Source organism: Hylobates moloch, unplaced genomic scaffold (assembly GCF_009828535.3).
Source record: "Hylobates moloch isolate HMO894 unplaced genomic scaffold, HMol_V3 SCAFFOLD_20, whole genome shotgun sequence".
NCBI lineage: Eukaryota > Metazoa > Chordata > Mammalia > Primates > Hylobatidae > Hylobates > Hylobates moloch.
Window position 1 is genome coordinate 7,188,729 of NW_026652295.1, and position 22,756 is coordinate 7,211,484.

The following is a 22,756-nucleotide window of genomic DNA, read 5'->3' on the forward strand; positions in this document are numbered from 1 at the left end:
TGATTTTCCTATTGGGCTGGGGTGTGACTTATGGCACTTTGAATTTTTGGGGAGAAGGTAGGAAAAGCTTGATTTCTCTAAGAGTCCATTTTCCCCCTTATAGTCCAAAACTAATTATTGATGGGTACAAAAATACAGTTAGATGGAATAAGTTCTAATATTTGATAGTACAATACGGATATTATAGTTAATGATAATTTATTGTATATTTCAAAATAGGTGGAAGAAAATATTTGTAATGTTCCCAACACAGAGAAAAGATAAATGTTCGAGGTGATGGATATCCCAGTTATCCTGATTTGATCATTATACATTGTATACATGTGTCCAGATATCATGTGTACCCCCAAATATGTACAACTATATCAGTAAAAAATACCAAAAAAAATACCTTATTTAGAAGAATAAAAAAAATTTAAGGCCAGGTGCGGTGGCTCACGCCCATAATTCCAGCACTTTGGGAGGCCGAGGCGGGTGGATCATCTGAGATTGGGAGTTTGAGACCAGCCTGGCCAACTGGTGAAACCCCGTCTCTACTAAAAATACAAAAATTAGCTGGACGTGGTGGTGCATGTCTGTAATCCCAGCTACTCGGGAAGCTGAGGCAGGAGAATCGCTCAAACCCTGGAGGGGGCAGTGAACCGAGATCGCTCGCGCCACTGTACTCCAGCCTAGGAGACAAAGCAACACTCTGTCTCAAAAAAAGAAAAAAAAGTTACTGCCTTCTCGTTCACTGCAAATTTGGATGAGTCTTTTCCCATACCAGGTGGTCAGTGAATGCACAAGGTTAACATTTTTCCTATCCGTGTGATTTTTTTTTTTTTAAGGGACCACGGGGTTAATCTTTAAACCTGCAGAGAAGACCAGTCACTGCATATTGTTATTTTAATGCTGCCTTTGAACTTCCTGTGCAGAAAGCGTCCTTTGAGAGGATGGATCACCTGCGACAGCTGCAGAACATCATCCAGGCCACGTCCCGGGAGATCATGTGGATCAATGACTGCGAGGAGGAGGAGCTGCTGTACGACTGGAGCGACAGAAACACCAACATCGCCCAGAAACAGGAGGCCTTCTCCGTAAGCTCACCCCACGCGGCTGTACACGCTTGTCTTGAGCCTGTTGCCTTGAAGAGCTGGGGGCTCAGGGAATGAATGGTCTATTAATAATTTAATCAGCCACTTGCAATTCAGCCTCCTTTGAAATGGTCATGAAAAATCCTTCCTTCCTGAAAACTTCTCCGTGTGGAGGCCATTATCCTTAGCAAACTTAAGCGGGAACAGAAAACCAAATACTGTATGTTCTCACTTAAGAGTGGGAACTAAATGATGAGAACACATGGATACATCGAGGGCAACAACACACACTGGGGCCTTTCGGAGGGCAGAGGGTGGAGGTGGAAGGAGGGAGAGGATCAGGCAAGATAACTAATGGGTACTAGGCTTAATCTGTGGGTGATGAAATAACCTGTACAACAAATCCCTATGATACAAGTTTACCTATGTAACAAACCTGCACATGTATCCCTGAACTTAAAAGTTAAAAAGAAAAAGAGGGGCAATACCTTGTTTAATATCCCAGAAGACCGTAGTTTGTTTAAAGAGGGTAAGAACTGGTACGTTCAGATAACCCAGGGTGTGTGTGTGGCACTGCAGGAGGGTGGGTGGAAGCCTGGGATTAGAAAACTTCAGGATGATTGTAGCTCTTCTTTCTTCCTGTGTCATCTTGAGTAAGCCTCCGCCACATCCTCTCCTGTAGCAAACATCCTTTTCAGCCTTAAAAATGCTGTGATTCTTGAGGAAAACAGCATGATTCTTTGGCATCGTTCATTTCCAAAATGCAGTTTTGTATTTCACTTTTAAAAAGTACTGTGGGGGTGATGGACATTTGATGATGACTTGCTGCAAAGGATTTCTTATGTCTTCATTCACAGATACGCATGAGTCAACTAGAAGTTAAAGAAAAAGAGCTCAATAAGCTGAAACAAGAAAGTGACCAACTTGTCCTCAATCAGCATCCAGCTTCAGACAAAATTGAGGTAGGTTTCATGAGGTTTATATTTTTGTTAAAAAAAAAAAACTTTTCATAAAGTAAGATTAACCAAATGAGTAATTCTTATACAACTTAAAGCCATGCCAACTTTATTTTCTATTTTGGGATCAATACCCTATGCCAGGGGTTGGCAAACTCTTTCAGGAAAGGACCAGACAATCAGTATTTTAGACTTTCAGGCCATTTGGTCTCTGTTACAATTACTTAACTCTGCTATTATAGTGCAGAAGGAGGCATAGACACCGTGTAAATGAATGAGTGTGGCTGTATTCCAGTAAAACTTTATTTACAAATACAAGTGGGCCAGATGTGGCCCTTGAGCTATAGTTTGCTGACCGCTGCCCTAGACTGCCATCTTTGGGCCACGCTCAAGGCTGACATTAGCTGGTACCACTGGTATGGCCACACTGCTTGTTAAAAAACACAGAAACTTCCATATCAGTTGGTAAGAATCCCTGTCTTGAGCCCCCTAAGCCCTTTGCTTGGATGCCTCGAACCTCCCCATGATTCAGCAATCCTCCAGGAACAAGGCTTGGTGTGGCAAAGGGACGCCACTCCAGTGCTAGCCCCAGCGATGGTTCTGATTGGTCGGTATCTCTGCTATTCGGGTGATACATATTTTGACTAAGACTCCTCATGGTGTCTATTTGTGAAAGCTGATTTTAAAATTTAGTTTAGTTTTGACCATACCAAGAGATATATGGTGAGAAATTCTCCTTCCAACTTTTAGAAAAATATCTGCTTGACTTAGAATGAGATAAAAACTGCTTACTAGCTTTCATGCAGGTTCACATATCTCTTGGTGTTCATGCATCTATACAACTGAGCTAGGCTAAGACAGCTGACATTTTCTTGTTTCAGGCCTATATGGACACTCTGCAGACGCAGTGGAGTTGGATTCTTCAGATCACCAAGTGCATTGATGTTCATCTGAAAGAAAATGCTGCCTACTTTCAGGTTTTTATATTTAGTGATAATTTCGTTGTTATTTAGGTCTTAATACCTAATCTTTTGAGTGTGTTTTATAAAGCACTGAAAATAATCTTCAAAATGTTGCATAAATCCTCTTCATTGATTTTGAGTGCAGAGGAGCATAGATTTGTAACCTTGCCATCAGTCCCACAAATAGTTTCCCGCTGTCACATACCTAAATACTTTCTGCTCGAATTTTTTCCTTTAGCCACCTGTCAAAGAGAGGCTTAGGGATGACAGTCCTTGAAACAGAACTACTAGACGAAATTGCTTATTGAGTTGCTGTTCATTCACTGATCACTCTCATCCTTCACAGTTTTTTGAAGAGGCGCAGTCGACTGAAGCGTACCTGAAGGGGCTTCAGGACTCCATCAGGAAGAAGTACCCCTGCGACAAGAACATGCCCCTGCAGCACCTGCTGGAACAGATCAAGGAGCTGGAGGTATCGTCTCAGACCCAGAACCTCAGCAGCTGTGCCTGGTCAGGGAGATAAAACACACGCCTTGGATGCAGCTGGCTCTGATTAGTATTATTGTACAATGCATGCGCAGAGCCAAGCAAGCATTTTCTTCAGCTTCCAGTGGCTTTTCTCAAAATTAACTTCTTTACATGCCCAACTACTCTTGACAGTTACTTTTGCTTCAGTCTGGGAAATTTGTTGAAAATAAGAACAGAGAGAACATTACTTCACATACAATTCCTTTGGGAACGCATACTTCAAATTTTATCAACATAGCCCTTTCACACAAGGATGTTCTTCCCTGCCGCTTAATTCCTGCCTGTGTAGCTTCTGGAGAGTGTTATCATGAAAGGTTCTCATGTTTCCTGCTGACGAATTTGTGATTTTTTACAGTTAATGCAACTGCAGTGATACTCATTGTGTCATGTAGCTACATAAATGCAGTTTGAAAATCTCCTGTAAAACTCACAGGATATCTATGTTAAAGTATGATTTTATTCACAATTGCAGAAAGAACGAGAGAAAATCCTTGAATACAAGCGTCAGGTGCAGAACTTGGTAAACAAGTCTAAGAAGATTGTACAGCTGAAGCCTCGTAACCCAGACTACAGAAGCAATAAACCCATTATTCTCAGAGCTCTCTGTGACTACAAACAAGATCAGGTGTGTACTCATTTAGAGTGATACAAAAATTTTCCCTGTCTTTACACACAAATTTTTGTCCATCAAGAAAGCAACATTTAATCTAGAGTTCAATAATCACCATAGTCAATGTCTTTGATCTATGAAAGCAGCAGCTATGGAACAAAAGCAGCAGCTCTGTTCTGAATCATATGGTAGTTGTCAATAATAAGGACAATAGTTATTTTTAGAACTTTTAAAAATTCGTAAGGCTTAATACTTTTCTTCTAGTATGTAAAACTTGTCTGTGATCACTCTCATCTTTAAATTTCTGATAAAAGAAATGAGAAATGATGCTTTTATGTTGCATGTAAAGTGAATGTCACTCACCATGGGTGACACAGTGAGACCAAATAAATAAATAAAATGTAGCTCACTTCATGTATACCTTTTAGGCTCACATGTATTATTTAAAGCATCAGTATCGTTGGGTTGTATGATGATCAGCTTCATTTGAGGGGAAAAAAGTAAGGTAAAAGCTTTAATAATTTGCATGTATTCATCTCTGTTTCTATCTTTGAGGAAAAAAAAATAAAAACACATACTTGTGAATAAGGCCAAACCCTGGGGCTGCTTGCCTTACAGAAAATCGTGCATAAGGGGGATGAGTGTATCCTGAAGGACAACAATGAGCGCAGCAAGTGGTACGTGACGGGCCCGGGAGGCGTTGACATGCTCGTTCCCTCCGTGGGGCTGATCATCCCTCCTCCGAACCCACTGGCCGTGGACCTCTCTTGCAAGTAAGTCATCCACGTTCCCAAAGCCACGCATGCACGCATGAATGCGAGGGCAGAGGAAGAGGGCAGGTGCTTATACCTGAAGCTTAGACACATGATGCCTTGCCATAATAACCACCTTTAAAAAAAGGAACCTTGTGAAGGTCACCTTCACTTTGTCTTACAATTTTATGTTGAATAGACAGTCGTTATTGAAGGATAAAAGGGAATATCCGGCCGGGTGTGGTGGCTTAACGCCTGTAATCCCAGCACTTGGGGAGACCGAGGTAGGCGGATCACCTGAGGTCAGGAGTTTGAGACAGCCTGACCAACATGGAGAAACCCTATCTCTACTAAAAATATGAAATTAGCCAGGTGTGGTGGCACATGCCTGTAAGCCCAACTACTCAGGAGGTTGAGGCAGGAGATTTGCTTGAACCCAGGAGGGGGAGGTTGCAGTGAGCTGAGATCGTGCCATTGCACTGCAGCCTGGGCAACAAGAGCAAAACTCCATCTCAAAAAAAAAAAAAAAAAAAAAAAGGAATGTCTGACTGTAGGGGGGTCAGAGTGAATAATACTTGTCATGCACTTCAAAGGCATCATTTGAAGGTTCTCCTTTTCTTAGAAAATCAGTCGTTTTACATGTAGCCACAAACATAAAATGCCTTTAATATCAATATTCACTCATTGTAGGAAGAACATTCATTTAACAGATTGTCCATGGCAGATTCCTTTAAACCATTTAGTATGGAAATCTTCAACCACACACAGAATAGAGAGAGTAGTGTAGTAAGCTGCCGTGTGCTCATGACCAAGCTTTGGGTCACTGGCATCCAATGCACCTTGCCATCCTGCCTTAGACCTCTGTCAATTACAAAGTTGCCGAAAAACAAGACAACAACAAAAAGTTGTAGTATATATGTCAGCCAATAATGTAGATAATTCAGAATGTACTTTTGGGGAGTAAGTAAATCCAAATCCGTGGACTGTTTTCAAAGTTATACCTCTACCTGTTACTTTATCAGTGACTGTTGTAGGTGTTTGTGCAGTGGTGTGAGCGTGTCCAGGTTTCCCATTTGGGATGAAGTGTGAGAGCCTGCCTCTAGCATGTTTTCCCTTTGTGCCTCTTAGGATTGAGCAGTACTACGAAGCCATCTTAGCTCTGTGGAACCAGCTTTACATCAACATGAAGAGCTTGGTGTCCTGGCACTACTGCATGATTGACATAGAGAAGATCAGGGCCATGACGATCGCCAAGGTATGTCCTCAGGGCCACTTAGGCTGCCTGGAGGGAGGGCCGTGCTGCCCCCCGCAGTGCCTGTGTCCAACAGTTCAACCTTCTTGCTGTGTAGCAGTGCTTTTGTGTCTCGTCGAGCAAGTCAGCTCAGCCCTCCTTAGAGGTTCTGGTCTGTCCAATAGAGAATGGGAAGGATTAGCATACGGCTGATTATGAGAGAAAGAAGCAATACTAATTCAGGTGGCCTGACAAGCAAGCCAGAAGTGCCTGTGGAAAAGCCACACACTCCTGTAAGATTCTGGACCCTATGCTCCTTTGATGTAATGGAAAGTTAGGTCATAAAGGATTAACTGGGTATCACAGAAGTAAAAGGTGGGATAGAATTCTTGGAAGAGCACCCAAAGCGTTAGTTACTCTAAATCAGATCATGGTCTGAAGAATCCTAGCAGGGGAGGGAGATCCTTTAGCAGTGACAGGGATGGAAGTGAGGAGAGGGGCACAGAAAGTACCTTTTTGGGTCCCCCGAGCCCTTTTTCTCTTTTTAGTTGGAGCAGCTTTGCTGGGCTCTGCTTTACATTTAGAGCTTCTGAATAATATTTCATTTGAAGAAAAATATTCTGTAGGCCAAAAAAAAAAAAAATTAGCAACCCATTCCTGTGGTTCTTGGGAACAATGTCTAAACCCTAAAAGACCTTTTATATCTTAATGAGCCTGTGATGAGTGTTGCTTTGAGTCCCATCTAGTGGGTGGCATTTTTTGGCCAGCTCTTCTTGATTGCATTGTGGGGCAGTCATAAATCCCAAATCACTTCTGCCTGTTTCCTTCCAGCTGAAAACAATGCGGCAGGAAGATTACACGAAGACGATAGCTGACCTTGAGTTACATTACCAAGAGTTCATCAGAAATAGCCAAGGCTCAGAGATGTTTGGAGATGATGACAAGCGGAAAATACAGTCTCAGTTCACCGATGCCCAGAAGCATTACCAGACTCTGGTCATTCAGCTCCCTGGCTATCCCCAGCACCAGACAGGTCAGCTTGGAACATCTTTCTCTTTATATCAACCATCCATACCATTTTAAAAAGAAAGGAGTTTGCATAAAACTGGTTTCAGAACCATTTCTCTGAATGCTATATAGCCAGTGTTCTTCATGCACTAAATTTTCAGAATTGATTCTGAAATTCAAAGGAAGAAGGTATCCTTTTAGGTAGTATGGATGTTTTTTGAGGCCTAGCACCTTGATACCTAGGTATTCTCTGATTTTTGTGGCCCTAACTTCTTTTTACAGTGACCACAACTGAAATCACTCATCATGGAACCTGCCAAGATGTCAACCATAATAAAGTAATTGAAACCAACAGAGAAAATGACAAGCAAGAAACATGGATGCTGATGGAGCTGCAGAAGATTCGCAGGCAGATAGAACACTGCGAGGGCAGGATGACTCTCAAAAACCTCCCTCTAGCAGACCAGGGGTCTTCACACCACATCACAGTGAAAATTAATGAGCTTAAGGTAGGTATCTGCTAGTATTTTGCCCGATTTCCCTGTATATTTTTATTACCTGCAAATGAATAAAAAAAATCCTGGTTTAAATGTTTGTAAGCAAAAATACTAATTTTCAAGAAAACAGGCTTCTGGCAGGATTTCCTTATTTCCAAATTTGTAGACGGTTATCAGGCTGGGGGTTAAACTGTTCATTTGTGTGTTGTTGAATCAGGCTACAGTCCATCTCAAAAGTTTTCACAAGCATTAATTTGGCTTCTTCTAGAGAACAGCCTATGATATGGGTTAGACAGGGGGAATGATCTTTATTTGTAGACACGACACTGACATGAAGAGATTTGGTTGGTGAGATACGATCTCAAAGCCATAGACAGAGTGTGACTATGGCCCAGGTGTGTCAGCTTCTAACTCAGTGATGTTTTCTGCTCAACCAAGCCTGGGCACACTGCATTGGAAGGCCAAAATACAGATATTCTAAGAGGATCACATTTACAGTGTTAATGAGGCCATACTCAAGAAAGACATAGAAGGTCAACTGCTCTCTCTTTCTTGAATCCTTTACTTTTAGTGGACTTTCTAAGGGCAAAAATGATCATAAGATTGACACAGCTACAATGCAGAGTCCTAACCTCTGTGTGATCAGTATGCCAAAACTGTGGAATGTAGTTGTGTTGCTTAATGACAGGGGTACATTCTAAGAAATGCATGGTTAGGCGATTTTGTCATGCAAGCGTCATAGAGCATACTTACACAAACCTAGATGGTACAGCCTACTATATACCTAGGCTACAAACCTGTACGGCATGTTACTGTACTAAATACTGTAGGCAATTGTGACACAATGTTAAGTATTTGTGTATCTAAATATATCTAAACGTTGAAAAGATACAATAAAAATACAGTATTATAATCTTATGGGGGCTGGATGCAGTGGCACATGCCTGTAATCCCAGCTACTTGCTTGAGCTCAGGAGTTGGAGGCTGCAGGGAGCTATGATTGTACCACTGTACTCCAGTCTGGGCAAGACAGCAAGACCCTTCTCTTTAAAAAAAAATGTGTGCGTGTGTGTGTGTGTGTGTGTGTGTGTTTATATGTATGTATATATGTGTGTGTGTGTGTATATCTTAAGGGACCACCATTGTGTATGCAGTTCATCATTGACCAAAGCATCATTATTAGACACATGACTATACACACACACAGTGGAGTACTGTTTACCTTTAAAAAAGAAAGAGATCCTGGGGCCAGGTGCAGTGGCTCATGCCTGTAATCCCAGCACTTTGGGAGGCCGAGGCGGGTGGATCACAAGGTCAGGAGTTCAAGACCAGCATGACCAACATGGTGAAACCCCATCTCTACTAAAAATACAAAAATTAGCCGGGTGTGGTGGCGTGTGCCTGTAATCTCAGCTACTCAGGAGGCTGAGGCAGGAGAATCGCTTGAACCCAGGAGGTGGAGGTTGCAGTGAACCAAGATCACACCATTGCACTCCAGCCTGGGCGACAGAGCGAAACTCTGTCTCAAAAAAAAAAAAAAAAAAAGAGATCTTGCCATTTGCAAAAGCATGGATGAACGTGGAGGACATTATGCTAAGTGAAATACACCAGACACAAATACTGCTTGATTTCACTTATGTGTAAATTCTAAGAAAAAAGTTGAATGCATAGAAACAGAGAGTAGGATGGTGGTTACCAGGGGTAGGGAGGGAGGAGGAAATGGGCAGATGTAAAGGATACAAACTTGAATTTGTGTGGGATGAATAAATCTAGAGATCTAAATTCAGCAGAAGACTACAGGTAGTAATCTTGTAGTGTATATTGAAATTTTGCTGAGAGTAGATTTTAGGTGCTCTTACCACACATATAAAAAAAGATAAGGGCTGGGCATGGTGGCTCACGCCTGTAATCCCAGCACTTTGGGAGGCCGAGGTGGGCAGATCACCTGAGGTCAGGAGTTCGAGACCAGCCTCAACATGGAGAAACCCCGTGTCTACTAAAAATACAAAATTAGCCGGGCGTGGTGGCGCATGCCTGTAATCCCAGCTACTCGGGAGGCTGAGGTAGGAGAATCGCTTGAACCTGGGAGGCGGAGGTTGCGGTGAGCCGAGATCGCGCCATTGCACCCCAGCCTGGGCAACGACAGCGAAACTCCGTCTCCAAAAAAAAAGATAACCATGGAAGTTGACTGATATGTTAATTTACTTACCTGATGTAATTATTTCACTGTGTCTATGTGTATTAAAACAGCATATTGTACACCTTAAATATATACGGTAATAAAAAGAATCAGCTAAATCAAAAGAGCTTTCCTTCATTTTTGGCAGAGTGTGCAGAATGATTCGCAAGCGATTGCCGAGGTTCTCAACCAGCTTAAAGATATGCTTGCCAGCTTCAGAGGGTCTGAAAAGTACTGCTATTTACAGAATGAAGTGTTTGGACTATTTCAGAAACTGGAAAATATCAATGGTGTTACAGATGGCTACTTAAATAGGTAAACTCAGCTAACACTAACCTCACATTTTCCTTTTCTCAAGCTTCTTTTTGTCAGACTTCATTTGCTTCAGATGCTTGCCTTACAGTTTCTCTGTTACTAGAGATTTACTTACATCCTTCTGTGGTTTGGAGAGCATGTTAATTCCGCTAGCCTCGCTTGTTAATTCCACTATTCTGAACTATAATGTTATCTTAGAACTAAGTTATGCTCTAAGGGCCAGAACTTGAGAATTCTTCAGTGAATACACAATGTTGGTCTGAATCACAATAGATAAAAAATATACAAAATAAATTTTTATCTGCTTTGACATTGTTCTCTTTCATTACTAGCTGTGAGAGGCAAATCTTCACAGACTAATTATGTCATTGGCAATTTTATCTGCTTCTTTTGCTCTTTCCAGCTTATGCACAGTAAGGGCACTGCTCCAGGCTATTCTCCAAACAGAAGACATGTTAAAGGTTTATGAAGCCAGGCTCACTGAGGAGGAAACTGTCTGCCTGGACCTGGATAAAGTGGAAGCTTACCGCTGTGGACTGAAGGTAACTTGAAAGCTTGTAACAGTGGCCCAATCTACAGGAACTGATTCAGAACTGAGCTCCCAATTATAAAGCCTCACTAGGTTGTCATGAGTTTTGAGGATTATTGGGTTTCAGTGGCCACACAGGTTGACATCAGTTGTCATCTCTGTAACTCTGTTTTCCAGAGTGTGTTAGCAGCAACTATATAAGAAAGTAATTCGTGATGGGATTAGTTTTGGGGAATGCTGAGTTAAACTGGTTTCTTTACTGTGGGACTTCTTAGAAACTTTAATATGTTCATATACTTTATTATTATAACAGGATAGCACAAGGAACTAGATTATTGGAACAAATACTGGGAAATGCAATTCAGTAAATATATTTCCCTGGATTGACTGTTAGCACTTTAAATTATGAATATTCTAAGGTGTTTTATAAACTTTGCCCCCTGATTTGGTGACTTGTAGTGTAGCATACAATGGGAGAAGGGATTAATTTGCAATCTTTTTTTTTTCATCTTGCAGAAAATAAAAAATGACTTGAACTTGAAGAAGTCATTGTTGGCCACTATGAAGACAGAACTACAGAAAGCCCAGCAGATCCACTCTCAGACTTCACAGCAGTATCCACTTTATGATCTGGACTTGGGCAAGTTCGGTGAAAAAGTCACACAGCTGACAGACCGCTGGCAAAGGATAGATAAACAGATCGACTTTAGGTATGCTAGCCTCCTCCTGCTCCTTCCCCATCTTCTCCCCTTTTGGTTGTTCACAAGATAATGTCACTTGAAGGGAGCCACTGTAGAAAACAGAGGTTTTGTTTTTTAAAAATGTAAGTTAAGCATAACAGATGCTCTTTTCATGGACTGCCTGTATGCAGCTTTGTTAGAAATGGAAGGAGAATGCATCACAATAGCCAACCCCGTGCAGGCCAGGTACCAGGCCAGGGTCTTAAAGAAATGGCAGAAGCCCTTTAGCCAGCTCTTTTGTGTCCTATAAACTCTTGTTATGACTCTTGGAAGGAGTAGCTGCCTTGAGTTAGCATTCTTCAAAAGTTTATGAAAATTAAATCTTAGGAAAAAAAATTCCTTTCTGCAAATAAGAGTTTAAAAAAATCTCTGGAATATGAATTTGCCTATTCTGGAAATTTTATATAACTGGATTCATACAATATGTAGTCCATTGTGACTGGATTCTTTCACTCAGTATCGTGCTTTCAAAGTTCATCTGTGTTGTAGCATGTTTCAGTACATCATTTTCCATTTTTTTCATGTGTTTTTACGATTGAATAATATTCCATTGTTTGGCAGTACCACATTTTGTTGATCCTTTCATCAGTTGATACCTGAGTTGTTTCCAGTTTTTGGCTGTGATAAAAAGTGCTGCTATGAACATTCATGTATAAGTTTTTATGTGGGAATATGATCAGTTTTCTTGGGTATATACCTAGTGAATTTCTGGGTGACTCTATGTTACATATTTTAGGAACTAATAAGATATTTATTGTATCTATTTCCCCCCAGATTATGGGACCTGGAGAAACAAATCAAGCAATTGAGGAATTATCGTGATAACTATCAGGCTTTCTGCAAGTGGCTCTATGATGCTAAACGCCGCCAGGATTCCTTAGAATCCATGAAATTTGGAGATTCCAACACAGTCGTGCGGTTTTTGAATGAGCAGAAGGTATAAGCCAACTTCTTGTTCCGTAGCTGTTTTGAGATTAATTGGGTGTAATTCATGTTTTCCTCTGGTTTTTGCATCAGTGCCTAGGTTTGAAATGATGAATATTTAATATTACTAATCCATTTTGTGAAGGCTTAAAGAATGCCCAGAGGAAAAGCAACTGAGATGTTTACAAGGAAATGCAAATTATGAACATAGAAATAACATAATATTGTTCTCTTCATGTTATCATAAATTATCTTTATAAATTGAGGGGATAGGCCCAGAAAACAGGCTGACTAGAAAGTAACCTCTTAAAGATAGTAAGTTAAAGAGCTTGCTTCTCTTTTCTGAATGGAAAAAATGCTTATCTCCTAAGCTGTAACTATAAGAATATGAGACAAGTACATGTCATAATAAACTGAAAAAAAGGTACAAATAACAGTGGTAAAAGAGTGAAATCACATTTAATTAAAAATATTTGTATGCATTAACATTGGTAAATATTTTACTTTTTGTATAGAACTTGCATAATGAAATATCTGGCAAACGAGACAAATCAGAGGAAGTACAAAAAATTGCTGAACTTTGCGGAAATTCAATTAAGGTATGTTGGTTTCATAAAGAATGTTGGTGTTTCACCAAGATTATTATTAACTGCATGACTTGCTGATTTGTTGTAAAGAGTATACATTTCCTGAGGATAGCAATTACGGTCTGTATATATTCTTTTCTGAACAAACCATAAAAATTAAAACTCTATTAGCTTGAATTCATTCCACATTGGCAGTATCCATTTGAATGGCTGGTTTCTATTCTTTGACTGGTGGTAGGTGCTGCATTCTCCATTTAGCATACAAAGATGTACTGCTTGGTTTAATAATGGTTTTTTGTTTGTTTGTTTGTTTTGACAGAGTTTCCCTCTTGTTGCCCAGGCTGGAGTGCAGTGGTGTGATCTCGGCTCACCGCAACCTCTGCCTCCTGGGTTCAAGTGGTTCTCCCGCCTCAGCTTCCTGAGTAGCTGGGATTACAGGCATGCACCACCATGCCCGGCTAATTTTGTATTTTTAGTAGAGACAGGGTTTCTCCGTGTTGGTCAGGCTGGTTTTGAACTCCGGATCTCAGGGGATCTGCCCACCTTGGCCTCCCAAAGTGCTGGGATTACGGGCGTGAGCCACTGCGCTAATGTAGTATTAGCTGCTTGGCCACTAGTGGCACATTGTCTTTGGAGTGGGCAATTAGACATGCAGCCCAATGATTTAAAACTGTGGAACTGTAGCTGTTAGTGATGCTTTTTAAGTCTATGAAGGACACTTTTCTTAAACTTCATTATGCTGCAGGATTATGAGCTCCAGCTGGCCTCATACACCTCAGGACTGGAAACTCTGCTGAACATACCTATCAAGAGGACCATGATTCAGTCCCCTTCTGGGGTGATTCTGCAAGAGGTATATATGTCATCACATATCTCTTAAAACCTGCTCCTCCTTCTGCTTCTTCCCTTTTCCCTGTCTCCTGCCTGTCTTCCTTACCATCACTGATTTCATCCCGTTATAGGGTACCACTTTAAGAGGTTTAATAGCAGGTTATGTGCCTTCCAGTGTGAGTCATTGATGTATGATACATTTTCAGAAATGATCAGGAATCTGTTATTTACAGTCTTTGTAGAAATCAGGCTTAAATTTCTGGGTTTGATGAGAGAGACTTCTAAAAAGTGGAAAATACAGAAATTTCTAAAAGACAGCTTCTTCTCAAAGATGTCAGAGACTATCGTACCTGTCAGATGGTTTAGGGGAAACAGCCTGGAGAGATGAGAATGGGATACATTTTTGGCCCTTTGTTTTGCTGTACTTTCTTTTGCTGATTTTGGAATGAACACACTAAAGAAGAGAATTCACTCTATAATTTCACTATTTTAGAAAACAAAATTGGTCAAATTACATAGGACTTTTTTTTTTTAATACAATATCTTTTTCTTTCTTTCCTTCCTTTTCTCCAAGGCTGCAGATGTTCATGCTCGATACATTGAACTACTTACAAGATCTGGAGACTATTACAGGTTCTTAAGTGAGATGCTGAAGAGTTTGGAAGATCTGAAGGTAATTTACTACTATCTTTCCTTGGAGCATCAAAAAAGAAAATAGAATAGAACCTTATTATTACTTCCACATTACAACGTGGATTTGGACACATCCTGGTGAACCTGTATTTCCTCTAAAGGTTTAGTGTAATACTGCTTGTTTGTAAGTCTGGGGTTACTTCCATGCTCCAATACACTGCTTTAAATGAACTTAAGTAATAGTCGTAATATTGCAACAACTTTGCCAAACAAAAGTCATTTGATTTAATGTTTGGTTAAGGAATTTGCTTTATTTCTCTGTGTTAAAGATAACATGTTGGACTAGGTATATTTGAATTTTTTATATTCAGTGATTGTTCCCTTTATTCCTCATTTATGATACTTAAATTGAGTTTATATGTAAACTTACTTTAATGTAAACTTGAAATAAAGGGAACATTATTTATGAAATCATGAGCTTTTGATCTTGAAAGAAATTCCCTCATTTTACAGATGAGGTAGCTCAGACTCAAAGAGAATATATCATTTGCTAAGATCATATGAGCAGTTGGTGCAAGAATTATGATGAGAATCCAGATTTCTTGAATTTTTGTCTAGTCACTCTTTACATGTGTGTCTGTGTGTGTAAAGAGAAATGAGAATGCACATTGCTCTGGGAGGGGAAAAGTACTGCTTCTTTCTTGGAATGTGAGGTGTTTTTCTTTTGACATAATTTCTGATTTCATTCCACAGCTGAAAAATACCAAGATCGAAGTTTTGGAAGAGGAGCTCAGACTGGCCCGAGATGCCAACTCGGAAAACTGTAATAAGAACAAATTCCTGGATCAGAACCTGCAGAAATACCAGGCAGAGTGTTCCCAGTTCAAAGCGAAGCTTGCGAGCCTGGAGGAGCTGAAGAGACAGGCTGAGCTGGATGGGAAGTCGGCTAAGCAAAATCTAGACAAGTGCTATGGCCAAATAAAAGAACTCAATGAGAAGATCACCCGACTGACTTATGAGATTGAAGATGAAAAGAGAAGAAGAAAATCTGTGGAAGACAGATTTGACCAACAGAAGAATGACTATGACCAACTGCAGAAAGCAAGGCAATGTGAAAAGGAGAACCTTGGTTGGCAGAAATTAGAGTCTGAGAAAGCCATCAAGGAGAAGGAGTACGAGATTGAAAGGTTGAGGGTTCTTCTGCAGGAAGAAGGTGCCCGGAAGAGAGAATATGAAAATGAGCTGGCAAAGGTAAGAAACCACTATAATGAGGAGATGAGTAATTTAAGGAACAAGTATGAAACAGAGATTAACATTACGAAGACCACCATCAAGGAGATATCCATGCAAAAAGAGGATGATTCCAAAAATCTTAGAAACCAGCTTGATAGACTCTCAAGGGAAAATCGAGATCTGAAGGATGAAATTGTCAGGCTCAATGACAGCATCTTGCAGGCCACTGAGCAACGAAGGCGAGCTGAAGAAAATGCCCTTCAGCAAAAGGCCTGTGGCTCTGAGATAATGCAGAAGAAGCAGCATCTGGAGATAGAACTGAAGCAGGTCATGCAGCAGCGCTCTGAGGACAATGCCCGGCACAAGCAGTCCCTGGAGGAGGCTGCCAAGACCATTCAGGACAAAAACAAGGAGATCGAGAGACTCAAAGCTGAGTTTCAGGAGGAGGCCAAGCGCCGCTGGGAATATGAAAATGAACTGAGTAAGGTAAGAAACAATTATGATGAGGAGATCATTAGCTTAAAAAATCAGTTTGAGACCGAGATCAACATCACCAAGACCACCATCCACCAGCTCACCATGCAGAAGGAAGAGGATACCAGTGGCTACCGGGCTCAGATAGAGAATCTCACCCGAGAAAACAGGAGCTTATCTGAAGAAATAAAGAGGCTGAAGAACACTCTAACCCAGACTACAGAGAATCTCAGGAGGGTAGAAGAAGACGTCCAACAGCAAAAGGCCACTGGCTCTGAGGTGTCTCAGAGGAAACAGCAGCTGGAGGTTGAGCTGAGACAAGTCACTCAGATGCGAACAGAGGAGAGCGTAAGATATAAGCAATCTCTTGATGATGCTGCCAAAACCATCCAGGATAAAAACAAGGAGATAGAAAGGTTAAAACAACTGATCGACAAAGAAACAAATGACCGGAAATGCCTGGAAGATGAAAACGCGAGATTACAAAAGGTCCAGTATGACCTGCAGAAAGCAAACAGTAGTGCGACGGAGACAATAAACAAACTGAAGGTTCAGGAGCAAGAACTGACACGCCTGAGAATCGACTATGAAAGGGTTTCCCAGGAGAGGACTGTGAAGGACCAGGATATCACGCGGTTCCAGAGCTCTCTGAAAGAGCTGCAGCTGCAGAAGCAGAAGGTGGAAGAGGAGCTGAATCGGCTGAAGAGGACGGCGTCAGAAGACTCCTGCAAGAGGAAGAAGCTGGAGGAAGAGCTGGAAGGCATGAGGAGGTCGCTGAAGGAGCAAGCCATCAAAATCACCAACCTGACCCAGCAGCTGGAGCAGGCATCCATTGTTAAGAAGAGGAGTGAGGATGACCTCCGGCAGCAGAGGGACGTGCTGGATGGCCACCTGAGGGAAAAGCAGAGGACCCAGGAAGAGCTGAGGAGGCTCTCTTCTGAGGTCGAGGCCCTGAGGCGGCAGTTACTTCAGGAACAGGAAAGTGTCAAACAAGCTCACTTGAGGAATGAGCATTTCCAGAAGGCGATAGAAGATAAAAGCAGAAGCTTAAATGAAAGCAAAATAGAAATTGAGAGGTTGCAGTCTCTCACAGAGAACCTGACCAAGGAGCACTTGATGTTAGAAGAAGAACTGCGGAAACTGAGGCTGGAGTACGACGACCTGAGGAGAGGACGAAGCGAAGCGGACAGTGATAAAAATGCAACCATCTTGGAACTAAGGAGCCAGCTGCAGATCAGCAACAACCGGACCCTGGAACTGCAGGGGCTGATTAATGATTTACAGAGAGAGAGGGAAAATTTGAGACAGGAAATTGAGAAATTCCAAAAGCAGGCTTTAGAGGTATTCACAAATATTTGATCACAGCTTCACTGTTTCTCAAATTATTTGTCACATTATTATCTCATCTGAACTGTGCTCTTGCTGCTTAATAGATACTTATAGAAAATCTAATTTTTCTCTTTATTGCTCTACTACTTCCTGTCATAATCCAGATAACTGCTTTAAAATAATTTCAGTGCTGTGTGCCCTGCTATTTAATTGCATCAAATGCTGATCTCTGGGTAGCCTGTCTTTGGCCCTGCTTTTAAGAACACTAATACATGTGTAACTTCCTCCGAATGTTCCATTCTACTTCTTAGAAGTTAGCTCTTATTTAGTGAGCTATGACATACATTTGTAATGAAAATTTTCTTAAATAGAAGCCATACTAAAGTGTTTCCCTATGCAATTTTTAAAACACTTTTTCTTTTGCCTGCTTAGATGATTTTTTTGCATGGATTATTTGGTGTTCGCTTTTAATCATGGCCCTAGTGTGTCTCCTTTTGTTTGACTTTCCTTCTCCTAACCCTTAAAAATAACTTCTTTAACTTCTAATACATTTAACTTCTACAGGCGATATTTGTGTGTGGCTGGGTTGGTGTGTATGTGTGTGTGTACATATATATCTATATATTATATATAAAATTATATAATTACATAATATATTTATCTATAATATATATTTTATATATATTATATATACCTTCATATATTTGTATTGCTTCATTAAGTATGTTCATCTAGCTGTAACAGGTGAGATGTAGGTGTAGCAGGTATGATAACCTGAAGCAAAACTCCCCACATTTTTTCAAAGCATAATTATTGTTAAGAGTAAGACAGGTCTACAACTTACAGTTCCTTCTATAGAAAAAAATAGTAAGTATGAAGCCATTTATTGAAGGGCAACGTACATCTACAGCATTTTTCCCACAAATTTGTAAAATAACAAGCTCACAGTGTATCCAGGGACAATATAGAAAGAGAAAATAAGCAAGGCTTTTTTTTTTTTTTTTAAAGATAGATACACAAAAGGAAGTTAAGTCGTGATAGTAATATGATATGATTCAAAACATTATTTTTTCCCATTTCTTTTTCAATTCCAGGCATCTAATAGGATTCAGGAATCAAAGAATCAGTGCACTCAGGTGGTGCAGGAAAGAGAGAGCCTTCTGGTGAAAATCAAAGTCCTGGAGCAAGACAAGGCAAGGCTGCAGAGGCTGGAGGATGAGCTGAATCGTGCAAAAGCAACTCTAGAGGCAGAAACCAGGGTGAAACAGCGCCTGGAGTGTGAGAAACAGCAAATTCAGAATGACCTGAATCAGTGGAAGACTCAATATTCCCGCAAGGAGGAGGCTATTAGGAAGATAGAATCAGAAAGAGAAAAGAGTGAGAGAGAGAAGAACAGTCTTAGGAGTGAGATCGAAAGACTCCAAGCAGAGATCAAGAGAATTGAAGAGAGGTGCAGGCGTAAGCTGGAGGATTCTACCAGGGAGACACAGTCACAGTTAGAAACAGAACGCTCCCGATATCAGAGGGAGATCGATAAACTCAGACAGCGCCCATATGGGTCCCATCGGGAGACCCAGACTGAGTGTGAGTGGACTGTTGACACCTCCAAGCTGGTGTTTGATGGGCTGAGGAAGAAGGTGACAGCAATGCAGCTCTATGAGTGTCAGCTGATCGACAAAACAACCTTGGATAAACTATTGAAGGGGAAGAAGTCAGTGGAAGAAGTTGCTTCTGAAATCCAGCCATTCCTTCGGGGTGCAGGATCTATCGCTGGAGCATCTGCTTCTCCTAAGGAAAAATACTCTTTGGTAGAGGCCAAGAGAAAGAAATTAATCAGCCCAGAATCCACAGTCATGCTTCTGGAGGCCCAGGCAGCTACAGGTGGTATAATTGATCCCCATCGGAATGAGAAGCTGACTGTCGACAGTGCTATAGCTCGGGACCTCATTGACTTCGATGACCGTCAGCAGATATATACAGCAGAAAAAGCTATCACTGGTTTTGATGATCCATTTTCAGGCAAGACAGTATCTGTTTCAGAAGCCATCAAGAAAAATTTGATTGATAGAGAAACCGGAATGCGCCTGCTGGAAGCCCAGATTGCTTCAGGGGGTGTAGTAGACCCTGTGAACAGTGTCTTTTTGCCAAAAGATGTCGCCTTGGCCCGGGGGCTGATTGATAGAGATTTGTATCGATCCCTGAATGATCCCCGAGATAGTCAGAAAAACTTTGTAGATCCAGTCACCAAAAAGAAGGTCAGTTACGTGCAGCTGAAGGAACGGTGCAGAATCGAACCACATACTGGTCTGCTCTTGCTTTCAGTACAGAAGAGAAGCATGTCCTTCCAAGGAATCAGACAACCTGTGACCGTCACTGAGCTAGTAGATTCTGGTATATTGAGACCGTCCACTGTCAATGAACTGGAATCTGGTCAGATTTCTTATGATGAGGTTGGTGAGAGAATTAAGGACTTCCTCCAGGGTTCAAGCTGCATAGCAGGCATATACAATGAGACCACAAAACAGAAGCTTGGCATTTATGAGGCCATGAAAATTGGCTTAGTCCGACCTGGTACTGCTCTGGAGTTGCTGGAAGCCCAAGCAGCTACTGGCTTTATAGTGGATCCTGTTAGCAACTTGAGGTTACCAGTGGAGGAAGCCTACAAGAGAGGTCTGGTGGGCATTGAGTTCAAAGAGAAGCTCCTGTCTGCAGAACGAGCTGTCACTGGGTATAATGATCCTGAAACAGGAAACATCATCTCTTTGTTCCAAGCCATGAATAAGGAACTCATCGAAAAGGGCCATGGTATTCGCTTATTAGAAGCACAGATCGCAACCGGGGGCATCATTGACCCAAAGGAGAGCCATCGTTTACCAGTTGACATAGCATATAAGAGGGGCTATTTCAATGAGGAACTCAGTGAGATTCTCTCAGATCCAAGTGATGATACCAAAGGATTTTTTGACCCCAACACTGAAGAAAACCTTACCTATCTGCAACTAAAAGAAAGATGCATTAAGGATGAGGAAACAGGGCTTTGTCTTCTGCCTCTGAAAGAAAAGAAGAAACAGGTGCAAACATCACAAAAGAATACCCTCAGGAAGCGTAGAGTGGTCATAGTTGACCCAGAAACCAATAAAGAAATGTCTGTTCAGGAGGCCTACAAGAAGGGCCTAATTGATTATGAAACCTTCAAAGAACTGTGTGAGCAGGAATGTGAATGGGAAGAAATAACCATCACGGGATCAGATGGCTCCACTAGGGTGGTCCTGGTAGATAGAAAGACAGGCAGTCAGTATGACATTCAAGATGCTGTTGACAAAGGCCTTGTTGACAGGAAGTTCTTTGATCAGTACCGATCCGGCAGCCTCAGCCTCACTCAATTTGCTGACATGATCTCCTTGAAAAATGGTGTCGGCACCAGCAGCAGCATGGGCAGTGGTGTCAGCGATGATGTTTTTAGCAGCTCCCGACATGAATCAGTAAGTAAGATTTCCACCGTATCCAGCGTCAGGAATTTAACCATAAGGAGCAGCTCTTTTTCAGACACCCTGGAAGAATCGAGCCCCATTGCAGCCATCTTTGACACAGAAAACCTGGAGAAAATCTCCATTACAGAAGGTATAGAGCGGGGCATCGTTGACAGCATCACGGGTCAGAGGCTTTTGGAGGCTCAGGCCTGCACAGGTGGCATCATCCACCCAACCACGGGCCAGAAGCTGTCACTTCAGGACGCAGTCTCCCAGGGTGTGATTGACCAAGACATGGCCACCAGGCTGAAGCCTGCTCAGAAAGCCTTCATAGGCTTCGAGGGTGTGAAGGGAAAGAAGAAGATGTCAGCGGCAGAGGCAGTGAAAGAAAAATGGCTCCCGTATGAGGCTGGCCAGCGCTTCCTGGAGTTCCAGTACCTCACGGGAGGTCTCGTTGACCCGGAAGTGCATGGGAGGATAAGCACCGAAGAAGCCATCCGGAAGGGGTTCATCGATGGCCGCGCGGCACAGAGGCTGCAAGACACCAGCACCTATGCCAAAATCCTGACCTGCCCCAAAACCAAATTAAAAATATCCTATAAGGATGCCATAAATCGCTCCATGGTAGAAGATATCACTGGGCTGCGCCTTCTGGAAGCCGCCTCCGTGTCGTCCAAGGGCTTACCCAGCCCTTACAACATGTCTTCCGCTCCGGGCTCCCGCTCCGGCTCCCGCTCGGGGTCTCGCTCAGGATCTCGCTCCGGGTCCCGCAGTGGGTCCCGGAGAGGAAGCTTTGACGCCACAGGGAATTCTTCCTACTCTTATTCCTACTCATTTAGCAGTAGTTCTATTGGGCACTAGTAGTCAGTGGGAGTGGTTGCTATACCTTGACTTCATTTATATGAATTTCCACTTTATTAAATAATAAAAAAGAAAATCCCGGTGCTTGCAGTAGGGTGATAGGACATTCTGTGCTTACAGGAAATATAGCCATGACTGAAATCAAATAGTAAAGGCTGTTCTGGCTTTTTATCTTCTTAGCTCATCTTAAGTAAGTAGTACACTTGGATGCAGTGCGTCTGAAGTGCTAATCAGTTGTAACAATAGCACAAATCGAACTTAGGATTTGTTTCTTCTGTGCTTCGATTTCTGATCAATTCTTTAATTTTGGAAGCCTATAATACAGTTTTCTATTCTTGGAGATAAAAATTAAATGTATCACTGATATTTTAGTCATTCTGCTTCTCATCTAAATGTTTCCATATTCTGTATTAGGAGAAAATTACCCTCCCAGCACCAGCCCCCCTCTCAAGCCCCCAACCCAAAACCAAGCATTTTGGAATGACTCTCCTTTAGTTTTAGAGTGTGGATTGTATAACCCATATACTCTTTGATGTACTTGTTTGGTTTGGTATTAATTTGACTGTATGTGCATGACAGCAGCAATCTTTGCTTTTCTTTGGTCAAAGTTTTCTGTTTATTTTGCTTGTAATTTTCGATGTACTTTAAAAAGGTGTCTTTATGAAGTTTGCTATTCTGGCAATAAACTTTTAGACTTTTGAAGTTTTTGTGTTTTAATATGTTTATAAGCATGTATAAACATTTAGCATATTTTTATCATAGGTCTAAAAATATTTGTTTACTAAATACCTATGAAGAAATACCATTAAAAAACTATTTGGTTCTGAATTCTTATTAGAAGGTAGTCTTTTGAAATTAGTCCTTTCAGTACTTCTCAGATGCCTGTCATGTACCCGATGGAGTCCTTGGAAAGAAGGCCTGTGTAAAGAGGCCAGCCTGGAGGTCAATACCCTGTTCTAGTCTATTCTGGACATTGAGTGCCAAGTAGCATTGGCAAAAGTCACCATCATAGCACTGAAAAAACATGAAGTTGC

At 41.5% G+C, this 22,756-nt stretch overlaps 1 protein-coding gene across 1 annotated transcript in view; it reads left to right on the plus strand.

The window, feature by feature from the left end:
* DSP (desmoplakin) overlaps nucleotides 1–22,352 on the plus strand; it is a 45,451-nt gene extending 23,099 nt beyond the window's left edge. Inside the window, exons 7-24 of the mRNA XM_032140349.2 lie at nucleotides 915–1,076; nucleotides 1,931–2,035; nucleotides 2,911–3,006; nucleotides 3,338–3,463; nucleotides 3,992–4,144; nucleotides 4,748–4,902; nucleotides 6,010–6,136; nucleotides 6,944–7,145; nucleotides 7,403–7,629; nucleotides 9,945–10,111; nucleotides 10,515–10,653; nucleotides 11,157–11,350; nucleotides 12,155–12,317; nucleotides 12,820–12,903; nucleotides 13,637–13,744; nucleotides 14,297–14,395; nucleotides 15,109–17,403; nucleotides 18,486–22,352. Of these exons, the coding sequence (XP_031996240.1) occupies nucleotides 915–1,076; nucleotides 1,931–2,035; nucleotides 2,911–3,006; nucleotides 3,338–3,463; nucleotides 3,992–4,144; nucleotides 4,748–4,902; nucleotides 6,010–6,136; nucleotides 6,944–7,145; nucleotides 7,403–7,629; nucleotides 9,945–10,111; nucleotides 10,515–10,653; nucleotides 11,157–11,350; nucleotides 12,155–12,317; nucleotides 12,820–12,903; nucleotides 13,637–13,744; nucleotides 14,297–14,395; nucleotides 15,109–17,403; nucleotides 18,486–21,722 (7,839 nt within the window). The 3' untranslated portion in view covers nucleotides 21,723–22,352. The remainder of the gene's footprint in view (nucleotides 1–914; nucleotides 1,077–1,930; nucleotides 2,036–2,910; nucleotides 3,007–3,337; nucleotides 3,464–3,991; nucleotides 4,145–4,747; nucleotides 4,903–6,009; nucleotides 6,137–6,943; nucleotides 7,146–7,402; nucleotides 7,630–9,944; nucleotides 10,112–10,514; nucleotides 10,654–11,156; nucleotides 11,351–12,154; nucleotides 12,318–12,819; nucleotides 12,904–13,636; nucleotides 13,745–14,296; nucleotides 14,396–15,108; nucleotides 17,404–18,485) is intronic.
* Nucleotides 22,353–22,756: the final 404 nt, after the last annotated feature.